At 49.4% G+C, this 18,575-nt stretch overlaps 6 protein-coding genes across 6 annotated transcripts; 4 read left to right on the top strand and 2 right to left on the bottom strand.

Annotated features, from left to right (window-relative positions):
* Positions 1–93: 93 nt before the first annotated feature.
* On the top strand, positions 94–1,298 carry FTJAE_1446 (eukaryotic translation initiation factor 3 subunit I; the record flags this gene model as incomplete). The annotated part of the gene is made up of 3 exons (XM_037347536.1): positions 94–143; positions 288–885; positions 933–1,298. 3 exons carry the CDS (start codon positions 94–96, stop codon positions 1,296–1,298), a joined length of 1,014 nt encoding a protein of 337 aa, XP_037211531.1.
* A 543-nt stretch (positions 1,299–1,841) lies between these two features.
* Positions 1,842–5,415, bottom strand: FTJAE_1447 (ISWI chromatin-remodeling complex ATPase ISW2; the record flags this gene model as incomplete). The annotated part of the gene is made up of 5 exons (XM_037347537.1): positions 1,842–1,976; positions 2,028–4,313; positions 4,363–5,043; positions 5,100–5,264; positions 5,332–5,415. 5 exons carry the CDS (start codon positions 5,413–5,415, stop codon positions 1,842–1,844), a joined length of 3,351 nt encoding a protein of 1,116 aa, XP_037211532.1.
* Positions 5,416–6,275: 860 nt separating this feature from the next.
* Positions 6,276–7,007, top strand: FTJAE_1448 (uncharacterized protein; the record flags this gene model as incomplete). The annotated part of the gene is made up of 1 exon (XM_037347538.1): positions 6,276–7,007. The coding sequence occupies one exon, from the start codon at positions 6,276–6,278 to the stop codon at positions 7,005–7,007; it is 732 nt and encodes a 243-aa protein (XP_037211533.1).
* A 1,049-nt stretch (positions 7,008–8,056) lies between these two features.
* On the top strand, positions 8,057–8,783 carry FTJAE_1449 (RRM-type RNA binding protein; the record flags this gene model as incomplete). Its single annotated transcript, XM_037347539.1, has 3 exons — positions 8,057–8,170; positions 8,228–8,484; positions 8,537–8,783. 3 exons carry the CDS (start codon positions 8,057–8,059, stop codon positions 8,781–8,783), a joined length of 618 nt encoding a protein of 205 aa, XP_037211534.1.
* Positions 8,784–11,678: 2,895 nt separating this feature from the next.
* Positions 11,679–14,505, top strand: FTJAE_1450 (e3 ubiquitin ligase hula; the record flags this gene model as incomplete). The annotated part of the gene is made up of 7 exons (XM_037347541.1): positions 11,679–11,701; positions 11,819–11,841; positions 11,902–11,940; positions 11,993–12,098; positions 12,152–12,288; positions 12,348–14,352; positions 14,406–14,505. 7 exons carry the CDS (start codon positions 11,679–11,681, stop codon positions 14,503–14,505), a joined length of 2,433 nt encoding a protein of 810 aa, XP_037211535.1.
* Positions 14,506–15,512: 1,007 nt separating this feature from the next.
* Positions 15,513–18,475, bottom strand: FTJAE_1451 (heterogeneous nuclear ribonucleoprotein HRP1; the record flags this gene model as incomplete). Its single annotated transcript, XM_037347542.1, has 5 exons — positions 15,513–16,589; positions 16,641–16,804; positions 16,858–16,898; positions 18,043–18,357; positions 18,432–18,475. 5 exons carry the CDS (start codon positions 18,473–18,475, stop codon positions 15,513–15,515), a joined length of 1,641 nt encoding a protein of 546 aa, XP_037211536.1.
* Between the last annotated feature and the right edge of the window lie 100 nt (positions 18,476–18,575).

Raw genomic sequence — 18,575 nt, forward strand, 5'->3', positions numbered from 1 at the left:
AAATTCCATCGCGAAAGCCCTCGCCATATAACCACCCGCTCCGAATCTGCCTCCGCCATCAACCCCTCCTAGTGCCCCCCAGACATCGACAATATGAGGCCCATTCTTCTTGCCGGGCACGAGCGTGCGCTCACCCAGATCAGGTATGTCCGAGCCATGTTCTGTCTCTATACATCTCTCTGTATTATAGTCTTGAGGAAGAGGAGGAAGAATATTATACCTTTATACATACCTTTATACAGCCTGTGATAACTTAGCCGGTACCCTCGACTGACCTCGCTCAACAGATTCAACAAAGATGGCGACCTCATCTTCTCCGTCGCAAAGGATCAGCAAATCTGCGCCTGGTTCTCCCACAACGGCGAGCGGCTTGGAACCTACCACGGCCACGTCGGTGCCATCTGGACAGTCGATGTCAACCCCACCTCAACCATGATCGCCTCCGGTTCTGCCGACAACACCATCCGTCTCTGGGAAGTCAAGACTGGCCGTCTCATCAAGACCTGGGAGTTCCCCACCGCCGTCAAGCGAGTCGAGTTCAACGAAGATGCCACCAAGTTGCTGGGAGTTACCGAGAAGCGAATGGGTTACCTCTCCAACATCGTCGTTATCGACATCAACCCCGATCTCAACGCTGAGCAGACCGACGAGAAGGCTCTCACTATTGTTTGCGACGAGAGCAAGGCCACCGTTGCTGGCTGGAGTGCTCTCAGCAAGTACATCATCGCCGGACATGAGGATGGTAGCGTAAGCCGATACGATGCCAAGACTGGTGATCTCCTCGACAACGTTCCCGTCCATGAACTCAACCAGCCCATTGTCGATCTCCAGTGGTCTCCCGACCGTACCTACTTTATCACCGCATGCAAGGACAAGACCGCCAAGGTATGTCAGATCAGACTATCCCATATGACAAATACTAATCTTTAAAGCTCATCTCTGCCCGCGATCTCGAGGTCCTCAAGACCTATACAGCCGACACACCCCTCAACAGTGCCACTATCACCCCCAAGAAGGAGTTCGTCATCCTCGGTGGTGGTCAGGCCGCTATGGATGTTACCCGAACTTCTGCCCGTCAGGGTAAGTTCGAGGCTCGTTTCTATCACAAGATCTTCGAGGACGAGATTGGTCGTGTGCGAGGTCACTTCGGTCCTCTGAACACTGTCGCTGCCGACCCTACGGGCAAGAGCTACGCCAGCGGCGGAGAGGACGGATACGTGCGAGTTCACCACTTCGACAAGGGCTACTTCGACTTCAACTACGAGGTTGAAAGGGAACGAATCAACCGAATGCAGTAGATGCGTTCTTTTCCTGTGTGCTTGCATAGTACGGCGTTTGGGGGACAAACAAATAAATGTTTTTGTTCAAATGGGGCAAAAAATAAACGGGAGCTGGATGTGATGGAAGAAGAATTGAGTGTGTTAGGGGAGATAAAGAGGTTGACAAATGGGCTTGTAATTCTTACCATCTCTCCAGGGTTTAAGGAAAGGTCAAAATGCACGATTGATCACGTTTCTACGACTTTGGATATCCTTATGACCATGCTGTCATGATCATGGTCGCTACTTCACAGCACGTCGAGTTGAAGATATCAGGCAGACAATCAGTCAGATGGTTCTTCCGCTCAAGTAACTTTCTTCATTGCGCTATCAGCCATTCTCACGCCTGTATTCCCACCTGTCGGGCATCGTGTGATGCATTTTCTGGCCCCGGTACAAACAGCCATGCTAGATTAAGCAAATACGTACACATTGGCTTCTCTTATAGTCCTCAAAGCAACCAAACGCCAAAAAGTCTATCCCTTTGCCCACCAAGCATACTAAAGGCAATTCCATATTCCCTCACTTCTTTTTACCCTTCTTGCCCTTGGCAGAACCTCCTGCGGATACGGTAGAGGCAACACTAGATGCTCTTGATGGAGTGGCGGAGCTATTCTTGCTGGACTTGACGGACTTGACATTATCGAGTGCCTTGTTCTGTAACACGTGTCAGTCGTAAACAATGCGAGAGATTAGTTATTGACGCACCTTGACGCCGTTTTTGGCCTTCTTCTTTGCTGGTGCCATACCAAGAATGCTATCTTCGTCATTCTCATCGTCAGGCTCTCGCTTGGATTTTCCATTCACTCCATTTGAGCCACGAGCAGGGACGTCTTCGAACTCTTTTACAATAGTAGTGATCAAAGTAGTGCATCGACGAGACAGCTCAATTGGTGTACGGCTGAGAAAGAACCAGTCAAATCGGAACAGAGGTGACTCTCTAATGTCGTCTCGCATCTTTTCGTAGAGACCTTCCGAATCAATGCCATATCGATCGAGCAAAACCAAAAGGAATCGGTCCTCTTCTTCCGTGTAAACCTTCTTGTTAGTAGTCGACACAGAATAGTTAATCTTGAGCTGTTGCAGAGGGACTCGATACTGCTGCATCTTCTTTCTCAAAAGCTTTTGGTGATGGCCAATACGACGAGTCCGCTCCTCGCCATCTTCGATAGTCTTGATGTATTTCGGGTAGTCGGCGATCTCGGTATAGCGTTGCCAAAAAACCTTTGCATAAGCCTTGATTTCGGGGGCTGACTTGCTGTCAATCTCGTTAGAGATGCCTTCGTAGTCTGTTCGTCCGTATTTGCCCGATCCATTGACAAATTGCTGAAAGTCCCGTTTGTTCCAGTCTCCAAAACCTTGTAGCGATAACTTCTCTTTTTCCTCCCTCTCTTCCTCAGTCAAAGGTGTAGCGTTGTCGATCTCCTGCTGGTCGAGGGCTCTTTCGGCCTCTCGCTCTTCAAGATTTTCTTCATCACCGTCAGGTAGAGGTACCTTATACCCAATCTCCTTCCGATAGTAAGCAGTCTCCCTATCTTGGAGATCTCGCAAGCGAGGGGGGTAAAATTGGTAGTCATGAACAGGAACTTGCTTTGGTGCCCGGGGTGCCTTTGGCTTAGCATCCGCCTTAGGGTTGGGATACATAGTTTGCCGGAAGTACTTATCCATTGAGTATGACTGCTCCTTTCGCTCTCGCTTGGCCGGGTTGATCCAGGTCATGTTGATATTCTTCTTTGTGTTGGCGAAGTTCTCGCCATTCCACTCGTAAGCAGACTCTGAGGTAAACTTTTGCAGATCATCGATTCCCAACTTCTCGTATTTGGCGTTCAGCTCCTTTGTTCGGTTTTCGCCCTTTGCAAGGATCTCGTCGATATCGTCATCACCAACTTCGCCGTCCTTGGAGGCCATGTTGCCGGTAGGCCCCTTAGACTGAAAGACCTTCTCAGCACCGTGCTGGATCATGGAAAGAAGCTCATCTTTGTTGGCTGCAGCTTTAGCGGCTTGTTGGGCACGGCCTTGTTGGATAACCAGTTGGTCTAGTCGTAGCTTCTGGGCAGCTCTCTCCAGAACCTTTTCTTCGATTGCGTTATCTGTGACAAATCTGTATACAACAACCTGCTTAGTCTGACCAATACGATGGGCTCGATCCATGGCCTGAAGATCAGCTTGAGGGTTCCAGTCGCTGTCATAGAGAATGACAATGTCGGCAGTCGTCAAGTTAATGCCCAAACCACCAGCACGCGTTGTAAGGAGGAAGACAAATTTCTCCGAACCAGGTTTGTTGTATTCGTCAATAGCAGCAATTCGATCTTCATGCGCTGTGCCGCCATCGATTCGACAATATTTGTACTCCCGAAAGACACAATAGTCTTCGAGAATATCCAATAGTCGGCTCATTTGAGAGAAGATGAGAACGCGGCTTCCCTGCTTCTGGAGCCGCTTGAGGAGCTTGTCGAGAACTGCCATTTTGCCAGCATTGTAAATCAAATGCTCATCGGTTGTGTAAGGGGGTCCGGGCTCGGCGCCCTCGAACAGATAGGGGTGGTTACAACATTTTCGAAGCTGCATCACGATATTGAGCAGTCGCGTCTTTGACTCTCGTTTGCCACCAGCGCCGTTCACAGCATCAATGTCTTTCTCCAGAATCTTCTGGTACCATTTAATCTGCATCTCCGACATGCCAAGATAAACATTGACCTCTTTCTTGGGCAAAAGACTCTTCTCCACATCGCTCTTCACACGACGCAGTAAGAAGGGGCGGAGAACTCTATGTAGTTGTTGTACGACCGTGTCTTGATCGCGGTCTTGACCAGAGAACCACTGATCAAATGCTTCAGAATCGCCGAAAACATCGGGAAGCAAGAAATTCAGGAGAGCCCAGAGCTCGTGCAGGTTGTTTTGTAACGGTGTGCCCGTAATAAGTAACCGGTTTCTGGAGGAGAACAATCGGATAACCTGTGACAGTGATGACTCTTCGTTCTTGATACGATGCGCCTGGATAATTGTTAGCTGATGCAGGTCTCGACTGTTCCAGATCACATACTTCGTCGATGATGATGTATTCCCAAGCAAATTTCTTCAAATGCGCTTTCTCTCGAAGCACCATTTCGTAGCTGGTAATGCAAACATCAAACTTTTCGTCAACAAGCCGGTCGTTGATTAGAGTTTGTCGTTCATCTTTAGCACCCTGAAGCACCAAAACATCGACCTCGGGTGTCCATTTGGCAAACTCTCGCTTCCAGTTATCGAGCGTGGACTTGGGCACAATGACCAAGTGTGGTCCAGTAATGTCAAGGATGTGTCGCAAGTAGCCGAGAAATGAAATAGTTTGCAGAGTCTTTCCAAGTCCCATTTCATCGGCAAGAATACCAGAAATACCATTCTCATGCAGGGAAATCAGCCAATTGAGACCGGCAACCTGGTAGTCTCGCATGGTGCCATGGATGAACGGAGGGGATTCTCGGAAGACCGTCTCAGCGGAGCCGCCGTGCTTCTCATCTTTCAAAAGTTCGGCGTCTTCTTCAGCTTCGGTACGTCGGCGTCGCTCGCTCGTGGCACCCCCTTGCCTTCCGGCACCCTTCTTGCCCCGCGCAGATTCGGCATTTTGTCGATCGATTTCGGTCATGATATCGCGAATCTTGGGGTCGGGGTTTGTTTCAATGAAATGGCGGAAGAGGTCTGTCAGGCCGAGGAGGTATCGAAATCGACGAATGGTGTCATCTTCCTAGAGGCTCAGTTAGATCGTTCTGTATCATAGCCTCTTCTTGGAGTGCGACGTACCTTGGACTCGCCCAAGCGATCGTGCTTCTTTCCAAAAATGCTACGACGAAGTTGGTTGACTTCTGTGCGGCGCCTACGGCCATCCCCAGTAGGCTCTCCGGCGACGCTGCTAGCAGTAGTGCTAGGGTTCTCGGTATCAGTGTAGTCGGGGGTCTCGTCAACTTCCTTAACAAACCGTCAGCACAAGCTCTTGGCCATAAACGAACAAAATCTTGTCAGCATGGGAACTCACCATCTCTTCTTCTTGACGATGCTCCTGCGCGTCAGACATGGACGCGTCAGTATCGACAGCTTTGGCTCGAGAGCGAGGCGCCATTGCGAGTCGAGTTAGGATAAACCTCTTTACGCGACTGGCATCCAGAAGACGCGTTTCGATAGCTTACAATATGAAGCACGAGTCAATGCAAGTAGTTTGTTGGCTCTTGTAGCGTATTTTGTGTATGTCTTGAGGGGTCTGTGGTGTATTCAACACAGTCACGTCGCCTGAAGGATTGGAAAAGAAAGTGTGAATGCTGTTGCGAAGGTGTTGGCGGGTAGAATCTAAACGGTCGCCTCGAAGGGGGCCAATCTGGGCTAGCGGCGTGCATAGACCCTTGTAAATGGCATTGGGCCCCACGATGCTGCAAGGGAAGAAAGGATATTCCGATGGCTTTTCAACGACGTCACTCTGTCTTACTGATCTTGTGCGAGGAAGTCACTGTAAATCCGAAAACACCCAGGTTAAGTATTCTAAGCTGATCTTGTTTTATACACTCGTACAAGTACGCGATTGAAAGAAATTCTGGTGAGTTGCTGAAAGACAATTCTCGAAGTTGTAAGCAGTCACGTGGCTGAAATGCCCCCATATCTACAGGTACCGACCCCTCGGTTAGTGCCGTCCATCAGGCTCTGCCCATGCTCCGTTGGAGTGGATGACCTGGGCAAACGCTTCGTGACCCCAACCTTTACCCTACCCAACTGTGTTTGAGATCATAGCTCTTCAGGAGCAACATAACCAGCTTGTCTGACCCTGGTGTACCGCGACTACATAGCATTCTCTCTCCGGTCTAGGAGCCTCTTTTGATACCAATACTACTTTCCCTTGACCATCAAGTGAGGCGATTTTCCCCTCGACGTTTTCAAACATATCTGACTCTTCGTTTCCAGTTTTCCACATCTCCCCGTCGCTTAATCACGATGGAGCCTATGAGGGGCGTCTCTGGTAGCATGGGCAAGCAGCCTGCTCAGCAAGAAAGCCCTGAACAACTCCTCGATGTCTTCAAGGCAGCTGCCTTGTCGGTTACCAAGCTCTACAAGATCTCCGCTGCAGGACAGTCCAAGGCTCGCGCCGATGGATATCAGGATTGCCTTGATGACCTCTTACAGTTCTTGGATAAAGAGGGCATGGGTCTGGGTGACGGAGAAGGGTGGAAGATCCGGAAATGGGCCACAGAAAGACTCGATGGGCGTGAAAGCAGTTCTCTGAACGCGGAGAGTGAGGACGAGGTCGACAAAGCAGAAACAGCCTCATCGCCCGAGCTGACTCGAACGGCTATCCCTCCTCATCCGGCGAATCAAGTGCGTACCGACTCCGCACCACCGAGTATCCCTCCTGTTGCCGAACAGCCTACGCCGATAGTTGTCCCTTCTCAAGACAACTTCACTTTCCAGTCTTCACACCCATACCCGAATATCGCTACTCTGGACCTGTCTGACTCAAGACCTCACGATGATGTGCCTGCTCCCACACGACCAACGAAAACTAGGCTTGCGGGTGGTCCGAGTCGATCTTGCCCGAGGGGTCCGGGACATTTGGTACAGCGGGCTGGTAGCAAGCGCAAATTGAACTTTGAGGAAATATTCGATCTCGGCAGTCTAAGCGGAAAGGATCCTTTCGAAAAGGGAGGGAAGCGTGGCCGACATGCTTGATTATCCACCGAGATCATCACCTTTCCTTATCTCTACACACAACATGAAGCATATTTGTCTCGGAGCACTGGGTACTAGATGGATGGGATGGAACGAGGCATGTTTACAGACGGACGCATTGACTAGCGAACAGCATGGGCGGCGTTTGGAGGACGTAACGATTGCATTTGGGGGTGTCTGGTTTTCATTTTGTGTCTGGCGATTGCCATATTTTTCATAACACGATGAATTTGATGATGATGATTCTCTAACTATTCCTGCTGAACCAACGAAACTTCTTCCACGGTTGTATGTGACTGGTCATCCTATCATGGTCTGGCAAAGCCCTATAACTTCCTAGGTCGAAGGAGTAGATGGTATAGATTCAGTTGGTCGGCAAATGTAATCATCATCTCGCAGGGATAGATCTAAGCCACTCGGTCAGAATAACACATTAGCTTTTGCCCTCTTTCAGACAGAATAGGCTCTGTTTTTCTTGCAACCAATATCAACTCTCAATAAATAATAGATGGTAGAAAAACAGCCAGATTGCTTCATACCTACCAACCTACCTAATCACATGTAGAATCCTAATCTCACGGCTCCAACTTGTCGGGTTATCTTCGGTCCGAGAACTTACCAAAGAACACCAGAGCTTCCCTTGGTTTTTTACTTGCAGGGAACTCTCATGCAGCCCGAGACTCGGAAGTGGCGCTAGATGAAAGGTAGCTGCGTACCCCGGCCTTGACCTCATTCATCGTGCATTTTTGTCGTTCGCGAACTTTGAACCCCTTCGCGCTTTTCCTTTTTTTTATACCTTTTTTGTTACTTCTCTTCTTCCACTCATCGCCAAAGGTTTGTCCCACGAAGGTAAATATTTCTTCTTCTATTTTCTGGCATTTATTGTTGCACTATTCTGTCCCTTCGTACAATGATGTCAAGCCTGTTTTGAACCATTGCGCATCGTTCATTTTCCTCTATCAGCAGTCATCCCACCTTTTACTAACACTGGTTCACGTAGACTTATCGCGCGCGAGAGACACTACCAGCTTTCCTTCAAACCAGTCAACATGTCGGATTCTGGCAAGCAAGACGAGAAGCCCACGGGCGAGCACGAGATCGATCATGACCGCGAGCACGACAATGAACATGAGCAAGGAACTGAGATGTCAGGAGCTGAGGAGGTGTGTTAGGCGCGCAAAGAGGTGGATCTTAGAAGGAAACTGACGCCACACCCCTAGGAAGAAATCACTGCCATGAAGCGCCGCGTGGCAGAGATGGAAGAGGAGGCCAAGAAGCTTCGCGAGATGCAAGCAACTCTGGAACAGCAATCTGCAGACCTTGCGGATGACAAGGAATCCATCGATGCACGCAGTATCTTTGTTGGCAATGTCGATTATTCAGCCTCGCCTGAAGATATCCAGAGTCACTTCCAGAGCTGCGGCTCCATCAACCGAGTGACCATTCTTCTTGACAAGTTCACAGGTCAACCGAAGGGGTATGTTGGTACGCGGGAGCTTTCTGAGCATTGCTAACATATCGCTCTGTAGCTACGCCTACGTCGAGTTCACCGAGCCGAGCTTGGTCGCCCAGGCTCTTGTTCTCAACGAGAGTGTCTTCAAGGGACGCAACATCAAGGTGACCCCCAAGCGCACCAATGTCCCTGGCATGAGCCGTGGACGTGGTCGCGGTGGGTTCCGCGGTGGCCGAGGCTTTCATGGCCGAGGCAGCTTTCCTCGCGGTGGTGGTTATCGCGGTGGCTACCGTGGTCGCGGACGAGGTTTCGCCCCCTACTAGGAGCAGGGAGGCACTCTGCCCTTGGGACATGGTCGACGATCTGAGCAACCTAGGCCTTTCGAGATCGAAGTTGAGGAATCTCACGGGCTTGAAAACAACCCCTACGCGCATGGATATGTTGGCCTGTGATGGAACAGTTTCCATACATTTTTTTTCCTTAAATTTAGGGTTATGGTAATAAGGAGAAGGGTGCTTTACTAACAGAGGGGGAACAGTGTAATACTATCGATTATCCAGGAACAGGAAAACACACAGATAGCCAAGAACCCCGAGGGAAGGGATAGGAGTTCCGGTCTTGACGTTTCTTTCGTCTAAGCAAAATCACAGTAATCCATCAATGTTTGTTCCCATCATTAACTCGGTGCAAACTTCACCTGAAATCATCATGAGCTAAAAACGCAATCTAATCAGCTATTTTAAGTCTAACTGGGCTAGGGTGCCAATTCTAAGCAGCTTCGATAATGTAGGCCCATAGGAGGCTTAGAGAGTAGTGACATGTTGCCACGCGTTCCTCTTCCTCTTGGAGCTTCATCCTAGGTATGCGTGTGAGGCCGCCCGTGTGGTACCCCCCACATCAGTTCGTGCCAAGGCTTGGGTATTTGGCGGGAATGACTGTGATTGCAATGAGACAACTCTAGTGTCAGGGTGCATAATGGAAAGGAGACCTGACATCTCACTAAAGATCGCAAGCTAAATAAGCTAATGCGTTGGGTGGTTAATCCATATTACATGCAGCTTACCCTAGAGCCCGGGCTTTATACTCTGTCAACGCAGAAATGTCCCTGATCACGTAGTTATACTATCTTGTAGTGCAACGTGTGTTTTCTTTCATATATGGTTGATTCAGTTCTTAACAAGGCTTCTTTTTAGGTCTAATATTCTTGCTCAGCCACCAAAGCTGGTATTGAACAACTCCATACTTTGTACAGACATACTATTGCAAATGTGTCACCCCTCGCGCAATGGGCTATAATTAAGTGTTTACCATAGCATAGCTCGTACATGAGTCGTCATTCTCGACTACTCCAGATTATGTTGTCAACGCAATCAACAAGGGTATCATTGACGTTTTGCCAGTGGCTCAGCAGTTGCCCAGTCACAGAGGTGCAAATATTGCAAATATCTTGATCAAGTAATGCAACTACGAAGTTACGGCTGAAGCGTAGGTTTGGGCGTACTCCGTAGAAAAGAGAAATTTACAAAGACACACATTGAATCCTGCGTGTATGGGGCATGTTTCAAATTGTGTCCTGATAAATGCAGCCTTTTGATTCCCATGTTGCCAGTCTTCAAGCACAAGCATCAACCTTAGCGACCAAGCTGCAAGGCATCACAACCCTGCTTAAGCGCCTGATGCCTGACGAAAGCTGTGCCGGTAAGCCGTACGCCGCAATTAGGCTCAGAACATCCGCTCACAAACCCTTACAGGTGACTGAGATTATGATTCCATAGCGGCACTGTCGCTGTTTACTGCCGAGGTTGTACGAAATACGTCGTCATAAAGCACAGTCGTGGATTCCGCAGCCCAGGGAGGCAGATGCCATAATCATTATTTGACAATTTCTCAGCCAAAGTGGCAACAAAATACTGGAGCTCTTGAACACCTTTGAAATCATTGCTCAGCCCAGCAAGTGACTAGAATGCATGGGAGGTCAAGATTTAGGCAATACCGGGTAGATACCTTCGATCAAAATACACAAGACGATTCTGGGACGTTCATCTTTAATCGCGGGTTTCATGGAAACGTCCAAAGGAGCGGATGCAAAAGAACCTCTTGGTTACCTACCAGCCACTAATACAAGGTAACAACTTGTCGTCTAGTCATCTGTAGGCCTCCATTGCAGCCCACTAAAAGGCCCGGATACAGAATACAGGGTTAATGATAGAGCACGGGCTAGCCATGGATGAAAGAAACCATAACGTTGGATTCTAAGAGACAGAGGTATATGTGTAGGCTTACTCGACGGTTACGGGAGATATTGATAACTTAATTTTGGCACCCTATGTTTAGGATGGATGCTCTCTTGTTTCCTGGCTGATGAAGTAGTTCCCATTGGAAGGGGTCCTCTGATCTTGGTGATATGCACTTGGGGAGCAGCCTTTTGTTGTGTTGCTTGGTGGAATATCTAATAAAGTGCTAGATTCAAGTATAGCCGTAGTATATATTGTACAGCACGACTACCGTGGTGTAAAACTCATGCACGTACGAGCTACCTACCTCTATATAAACAAGTTGGCAGCACTATCAACTAAGGTATTATAAGAGTAGCCCCACTGACTGCACCCCAGCCCATGAAACCGTACTCGAGTTACAAGGCTCCAAGGTTACTTAGGCCAGCTCGGGTCGATTGATTATCCTTCCAACGTTAGCATCATCAACGCTAACCACGAGACAGAGACTGAACCCACACAAAACGATTCGTGACGATCAATCAACTCCATCCACGAGCTTCTCTGTTATCATTTATAGTTACTAATTCACGCATATCATCAGCTCAATTATAGCAACTTGGTTTTATCTTGCTGCGCTCTCCCAGCAGCCTCAGGATCACTACTCCTACCCTGGATCTTCCCGTTCCGGCCGCTGTCGTTCTCGCTCTGGAAGCGGGGAGTCCGCGTCTTGCCTTGGCCTTAGCCTCTCAGTCTTGGGTCTTTTGGGCCGCCCGTGCACAGCCTCAACCTCCCCCCATTGCCTCAAACCAAGCGTCGTCAACTTTCTTCAGTGAACCCTTCAACCTCCACTGATCACGTTCCGCGAACGCCTTCCACGACAAGGCTTCATTGCATTTGTCTGGCTCCGAACCTCTCCCTAACGTTTCACCTCGGAAATATCGATTATTATCATTGTCGTCGCTGTGACTTAGTCCCTCGCTGCGCAGCGCAAGAGGTGACACCATGACCAGTCGCACCGATCCTAAGTAAGTCCATTCCCAGCCTTTCGCCCATCGCATCGCGTCCAGCTTCACCTTCAGTCTGACCTTTGCCCATCTCTCCCTTCACTGCTACTACGATGACCGTACTAATGCTCCTTGTAGCAGGCCCAACCTTCGGGTTACCAGTGAGTTACAGCTAATTAACCTGCCCCACCGTTCGACTTGACATATTGACATCATCCAAGTTATCGCCGCCGACGGCCTATACAAGAGGGATGTTTTCCGTACGTAGTAGATTCCGAACCTTCGCTCGGCCTATCTGCTAACTTGAGTCAGGATTCCCTGACCCTTTCGCTGTTGCGACCATCAATGGGGAGCAAACCAAAACGACGACTGTCAGCAAAAGAACTCTAAACCCATACTGGAACGAGAGCTTTGACTTGTAATGTACCCCGCCGCTTTAGACAAAGAATTTAACCAACTGAAGATTATCAGTCATACCAATGAAGATGGTATCCTTGCAGTCCAAGTTTTCGACCAAAAGAAGTTTAAGAAGAAGGACCAGGGTTTCCTAGGCGTCATAAACATTCGCGTTGGAGATGTTATCCCTGAGCTCAGCCCAGATGCCGATGGTCAGTTTACTTGATCCTATGACAGAAACCGTGAAGGAGCTTTCTGACATGCGCTTCAGACCAGATGCTTACTCGAGACCTTAAAAAATCAACCGATAACCTCGTCGTCCACGGCAAACTTATTATTAACCTGTCCTGCAATCTCAGTGCACCAGCTCGCGGTGGCCAGGCATCGACTGCACGACCATCTCTCGGCACCGGCCCATCGAACGCTTCGAACCTCTCCGCCCCTCCACCGGAAAACCGACCAGGATCTTCACTTTCTGGACCAAATGGCGCGGGTGGTTCACAAGTCAACCTGGCCCATCGTCCATCCAGCATCAACTCTGTTGGTGGCGCTAGCGCTCCAGGACCAAATGCTTCCGGACAAACTCGACAAAGCAATCAACTCAGCCCATTCGAGGATGCCCAGGGTCGACTACCAGCTGGCTGGGAGCGCCGAGAAGACAATCTCGGCCGTACTTACTACGTTGACCACAACACTCGCACAACGAGCTGGAATCGACCCACTGCTTCTGGCGCCCAAGAGCAACGAAACGATCGAGAAGCAGCTACCCAGGTTGAGCGACAGAGACATCAGAACCGCACTTTGCCCGAGGAACGAACCGGTTCCAATTCACCGACGCTGCACGCCCAGCAGCCCCAGCCATCAGCATCACCAGCTACTAATGGTGGCGCAGTGATGCATACTGGAGCGACGAGCCCTGGAACGGGAGAACTCCCGCCTGGCTGGGAGCAACGGTGGACCCCAGAAGGTCGACCATACTTTGTTGATCACAATACAAGAACCACGACCTGGGTAGATCCACGTCGCCAACAATACATCCGCATGTATGGCGGTCAGAATAATGCCAACGGCCAGATCCAGCAGCAACCCGTATCGCAACTTGGTCCTCTGCCTAGTGGCTGGGAGATGCGCCTGACAAACACTGCTCGAGTGTACTTTGTTGATCATAACACCAAGACTACCACTTGGGACGACCCTCGACTGCCGTCGTCTCTCGACCAAAATGTTCCTCAGTACAAGCGAGACTTCAGACGTAAGCTCATCTACTTCCGCTCACAGCCAGCCATGCGAATTCTCAGTGGACAATGCCACATCAAGGTGCGACGATCTCACATCTTCGAAGACTCTTTTGCCGAGATCACACGCCAGTCTGCAACGGATTTGAAGAAACGACTCATGATCAAGTTCGATGGCGAAGATGGTTTGGATTACGGTGGTCTCTCTCGAGAATTCTTCTTCCTCCTCTCCCACGAAATGTTCAACCCCTTCTATTGCCTATTCGAATATTCCGCCCACGATAATTACACCCTTCAGATTAACCCACATTCCGGCATCAACCCGGAACATCTCAACTATTTCAAGTTCATCGGCCGTGTTGTCGGCTTGGCTATCTTCCACAGGCGATTTTTGGACGCGTTCTTTATTGGCGCTTTGTACAAGATGATGCTTGGCAAGGCGGTGGCCTTGGCCGATATGGAGGGTGTGGATGCCGATTTCCACCGATCATTGCAGTGGATGCTGGATAACGATATATCGGGCGGGATTCTTGAGCAGACTTTCTCGACCGAAGACGAGAGATTCGGAGTGATGACTACTGAGGATCTCATCCCTGATGGCCGCAATATTGATGTCACCAATGAAAACAAGAAGGAGTACGTTGATCTCATGGTCAAGTGGCGCATTGAGAAACGTATCGCCGAGCAGTTCCAGGCTTTCAAGGAAGGGTTCCAAGAGCTTATCCCTCAGGATCTTATTAATGTCTTTGATGAGCGCGAGCTGGAGCTTTTGATTGGAGGTATTGCTGAAATTGATGTTGACGACTGGAAGAAGCACACCGATTATCGAGGATATACCGAATCCGACGAGGTCGTGCAGAACTTCTGGGCAACAGTACGCTCGTGGGATGGGGAGCAGAAGTCCCGTCTACTACAATTTACTACAGGTACTTCTCGAATCCCAGTCAATGGCTTCAAGGATCTCCAAGGTAGCGACGGTCCACGACGATTTACAATTGAGAAGGCGGGAGAAATCACAAATCTGCCAAAGGCGCATACATGGTAAGTTGATTATGACAATTGACTCCGAGAACAAATCACTGACTCATCAACAGTTTCAATCGACTTGACTTGCCCCCTTACAAGAGTCTAGAAATGCTTCAACAAAAGCTTACCATCGCCGTTGAGGAAACTATGGGCTTTGGCCAAGAGTAGACGATAACGATATTACTTTCAGCAGGGACATTGAACTGGAAAGGGCCAAACTTCACTCAGTCGTACTGTTTTGTAGTTTCCGCGAGACAGCGACTTCTTTTGTCTGCCCCCATAGGGAACACCCTCGCTAACATACACGAACTTTTGGGTATTTGCTTCAGTCCCAAGAGTGGACAGACCTGGGTCGTTTGGCGCTGGTGGGATTAATTTGCCTTCAACATGCGATGCAACAACTGCTTCTCCCTGTCAGCCCAGTAAATAGACGATTTAACAGAACTCGAGTGTTGCCGTTATCACAGACGCACCTTGTGATCTGTTTCGTAAGGAAGCATTGGCAGGCATTGTGGAATTACCAGCCATACACCGGGATAGACGAGTCCTTGGATGTGATGATGCTTGACAGACGAAGAGAAAAAAAAGAAAGAAACTGTACTTTGCTATGTATTACGTGTAACGTTGGTAGTAGCACCGAAGCCAGCATAAGGGCTGGAAGTTTAAGAAGAAGGACAAGGTTATAGCGCTTCATTTCAACTACTTATCACATATATCACTTTCACTATCTACCTCTTGTTTTCTGAACGTATTTTGCCTCGGCTGTGTTATGATCAATCTCGAACGCCTTTGCATGTCGGGCAGAGCCCATCTATGTAGCAAACACCACGAAAATGAACACACGCATAATGACTCAATAGACCAATTTTGGGCTTATTTGATTTCTAATTATTGCAATGCTCTCGCAAGACTGACCATCCCCCCTATTTGGGCCCCTTGTATCAGCCGAACCTGGCTGCATCTTGATGAACAAACGCATTGGAAAGCCGCCAAATGAAACCAAAATTTCTGGGAAAATAGAGGAAAAACAAAACGTATGCGGAATGAACAACCGTTCCGCATTATTATACATGGCTGACACCATCATCTCGTTCCCATCACTTCGCCGGGATTCTGACGGCGTTCCATAGTCTCCCAAACCATCCTTGCCACGAGCAAAATCTGAAGAGGAGTCTTTATCGTGAGTAAGGGTGAAAGCCGCGGTTTCCACCCCGTCCTCCTCCACGGTAATTGGCTCCAGGTTTACCGGCGTTTTTGGGTCCTGTAGGCGCATTGGCGGGTGGTGCATGTTGCGGGTCAGAGTTCGCACTGGCACTGCCAGCACGGTTAAAGCCACCTGAGCCTTGGGCGTTTGGCTGAGGAACGTCGTCGTACATGCCCTCCCATGAAGTAGGGGCTCCCCCTCCTCCACCCATACCATAGCCTCCATGACCTCCTCCATGACCGCCGTAGCCTCCACGGCCCCCACGACGACCTCCTTGAGCTTGTTGGTATTGATTGTAGTTGTTATTGTCGTATCCTCGACCACCACCACCACCACCACCACCACCGCTGGCAGAGGCAGTGGGACTAGCACTGCCGGAAGCAGCATCTTGACCACCTTGCTGGCCCTGCTGTTGCATCATCTGTTGCTGCATTTGTTGCATCTGCTGCATCATCTGTGGGTTCATGTTTTGCATCATGTTCTGAGCATTGGCACCACCGCCTCCTCGACCCATCATCTGTTGTTGCATCTGTTGCATCTGCATCATGTTCTGCCACATGGCTGGGTTCATGGGCATTCCTCGGCTCATGGCCATCTGTGACTGCATCATAGCGAAATACTGTTGCATGCGTTGAAAGTATTGGGCCATGACTTGGGGTGTCATGCCGTTGTTGCCCATCTGTTGGCCCATGGAGCCCTGGCTTGACTGGTCGCCGTCTTTCCTAAACTTGCCGCGTCGTGAGGCCTCTTCCTCTTCTCGAAGGTTGCCTCTAGGCTGGGCTTTCTTGACCTCGATGGGTTTTCCGTGAATTTCTAGTGGTACGTTGATACAGGCATCGACGCCGGCTTCATTTTCGAACGTCACAAACCCGAATCCTCGTGGACGACCGGTATCTTTGTCCATCATAAGAGTTGCGTCTACGACGCGGCCGAACTGTGCAAAGTATTCCTTGAATTCTTGATCGGTGGTTTCCTGGCTGACACCTCCGACGAAGATTTTACTCGTCTTCTCTTGTTCGTCTCGGGGAATGGCACGTTTGGGGTCGATCTGCAACGCAATTAGAGAGTGAGTTTGGCCATGTTAAGATATATCACTTACGATCTTGCCATCAAGGAAATGCTCCTTGACCATGACGATGTTGACTGTCTTGGCGTCCTTGAAAGTCAAGAAACCAAATCCTCGCGACCGGCCGGTACTGCTGTCTCTCATGACTGTGCATTCAACGACTTCACCAAACTGTGAGAAGTAATCCCGCAATGATTCTACCAGCAATCATTAGCACAAGTTTGGAGAGCTGCATGTGTTTGTCACTTACGATCAGTGGTTTCCCAGTTCAGACCGCCTATGAACATTTTACTACACAAACATGTCAGTATACTTTCATTTTAGAGTTGTTTATGCATTTTGAATATCAAGGCTGTTAAACACGGGTCTCCTAGGCTTGATAGAAATATAGGACCCATGGTGAAGTGGCTTGCTTAGAGGCTGCGAGTTTGCGAATGATCAATGGTTTGCTGAAATCTTAACCCTGGCTTAGAGAAAAGAATCGACGGTTGAGACTTGAATGCCTGATACAGCATAAAAACAGATGGCTGCGGTTTGGTGATTGCAATGTGATGAAGCAGTTGTGTCCTTGCAAAAAACGGGTCGTACAGGGCAATATGGGTGCATGCAGCGAAGGGTACAGCCCAGCGCGAGGTCGATTGATCTGAAGGTTGCCGTTTCTTCGGTTTGCTTGATGTTGGCGGCAATTTCTGTAAGATCCCTGCGTGTGCATGCATCAAGGCCAACATAACAAGGACCATGGTTGACAAACGTTGACCAAACGGCCATGACAGTCGAAAGTATGGCGCAGACATTGCAATGAGAGATGCCAGATCAGCTTGGTCGAATAAAATTTCGTCTTGTGCTATCGTCTTGACTGTTCTCTCTGTCTCTGTCTCATGCTAGGTACTGGCCTCGAGCGCTATTCGCTGCGAATCTCGCTATAGCACTCGAGAGTGTTTACCACTCCCGTCGGTTCAATAAGATCTCTGCGACTGAGGGCTATGGACGACTCAAGTAGTAGTGTCTTTCGTCTGGACTAGTGCCGAATGATTCATCCTGGGATGTCCGTCCACAGGGCGTATCCCAGTACCGATTGTGACATCCTCCTCTTCCTCTCATAGCCCATAGATAATAGCAGCGGACTCGCCTCAACTGGTTATATCTCTTGATCCATACATCCTATTGAATGAGCCATGGCAACTCTTCCAATCTGAATCTTTGCCGTTTGATGTCTCCGATAGCAAAACCTCTTTTTCTTAATTTGACCACGACCCTCTCTAGCCAAGCCAAGTTCCGAAATGTATGCAAATGCTACATCGATGGCCACTACTACGTGGCAACGTGGCAGTTGCCATGAGGATTCAGGATTGTAAACACGCAAGGCAAACCGTGATATTCTCGCAAGAGCGAATTCAGGAAATGTGATCACAATGCAGAAACAATATAGACTTACCCATCTTCTTTGGCACTCGCCTTGTGTACGGTTCCGTATGGAGGTGTTGGAGCATCGTCATGCATATCAGCCTGGCGTGTGTGACCGGATGCGCCGTATCCTCCTCCACCACCGAGATTGAAGTCGACATCGTCGTCGTCGTCATCTTGATCTTGAGTCATGTGTTCATCACCTCCAGTTTCTTGATGCTGCTGCATCCCGTTATGGTCATCATTGTCGTTGTTGTGAATGTTAGTAGGAGGCTGAACGTCTGGGGCAGGGGGGGCTGCTGCAGCGGGAGCAGACGCTGGCTTTGCGGCATCGTTGTCATCGTAGCTGTCCAAGAGTCAGTGTCTTAGATAGACGCACATAGTGTCTATTCTCGCGCTCATGTTGCGATGGATACTTACAGGTCGGCGAAGAGATCATCCTCGAAGTTCTCAGGCTCAGTCATGGCGACGGTTGAGGTTTGGCGCGCGTTCGTGATAACCAAGTTCGAAAGCTGAGGGAGCGCGAAAGAAGCGAACGACGGGTTTCGCGCACTCGACACTAAA

Source organism: Fusarium tjaetaba (genome assembly GCF_013396195.1).
Source record: "Fusarium tjaetaba strain NRRL 66243 chromosome Unknown NRRL66243_c0000026, whole genome shotgun sequence".
NCBI lineage: Eukaryota > Fungi > Ascomycota > Sordariomycetes > Hypocreales > Nectriaceae > Fusarium > Fusarium tjaetaba.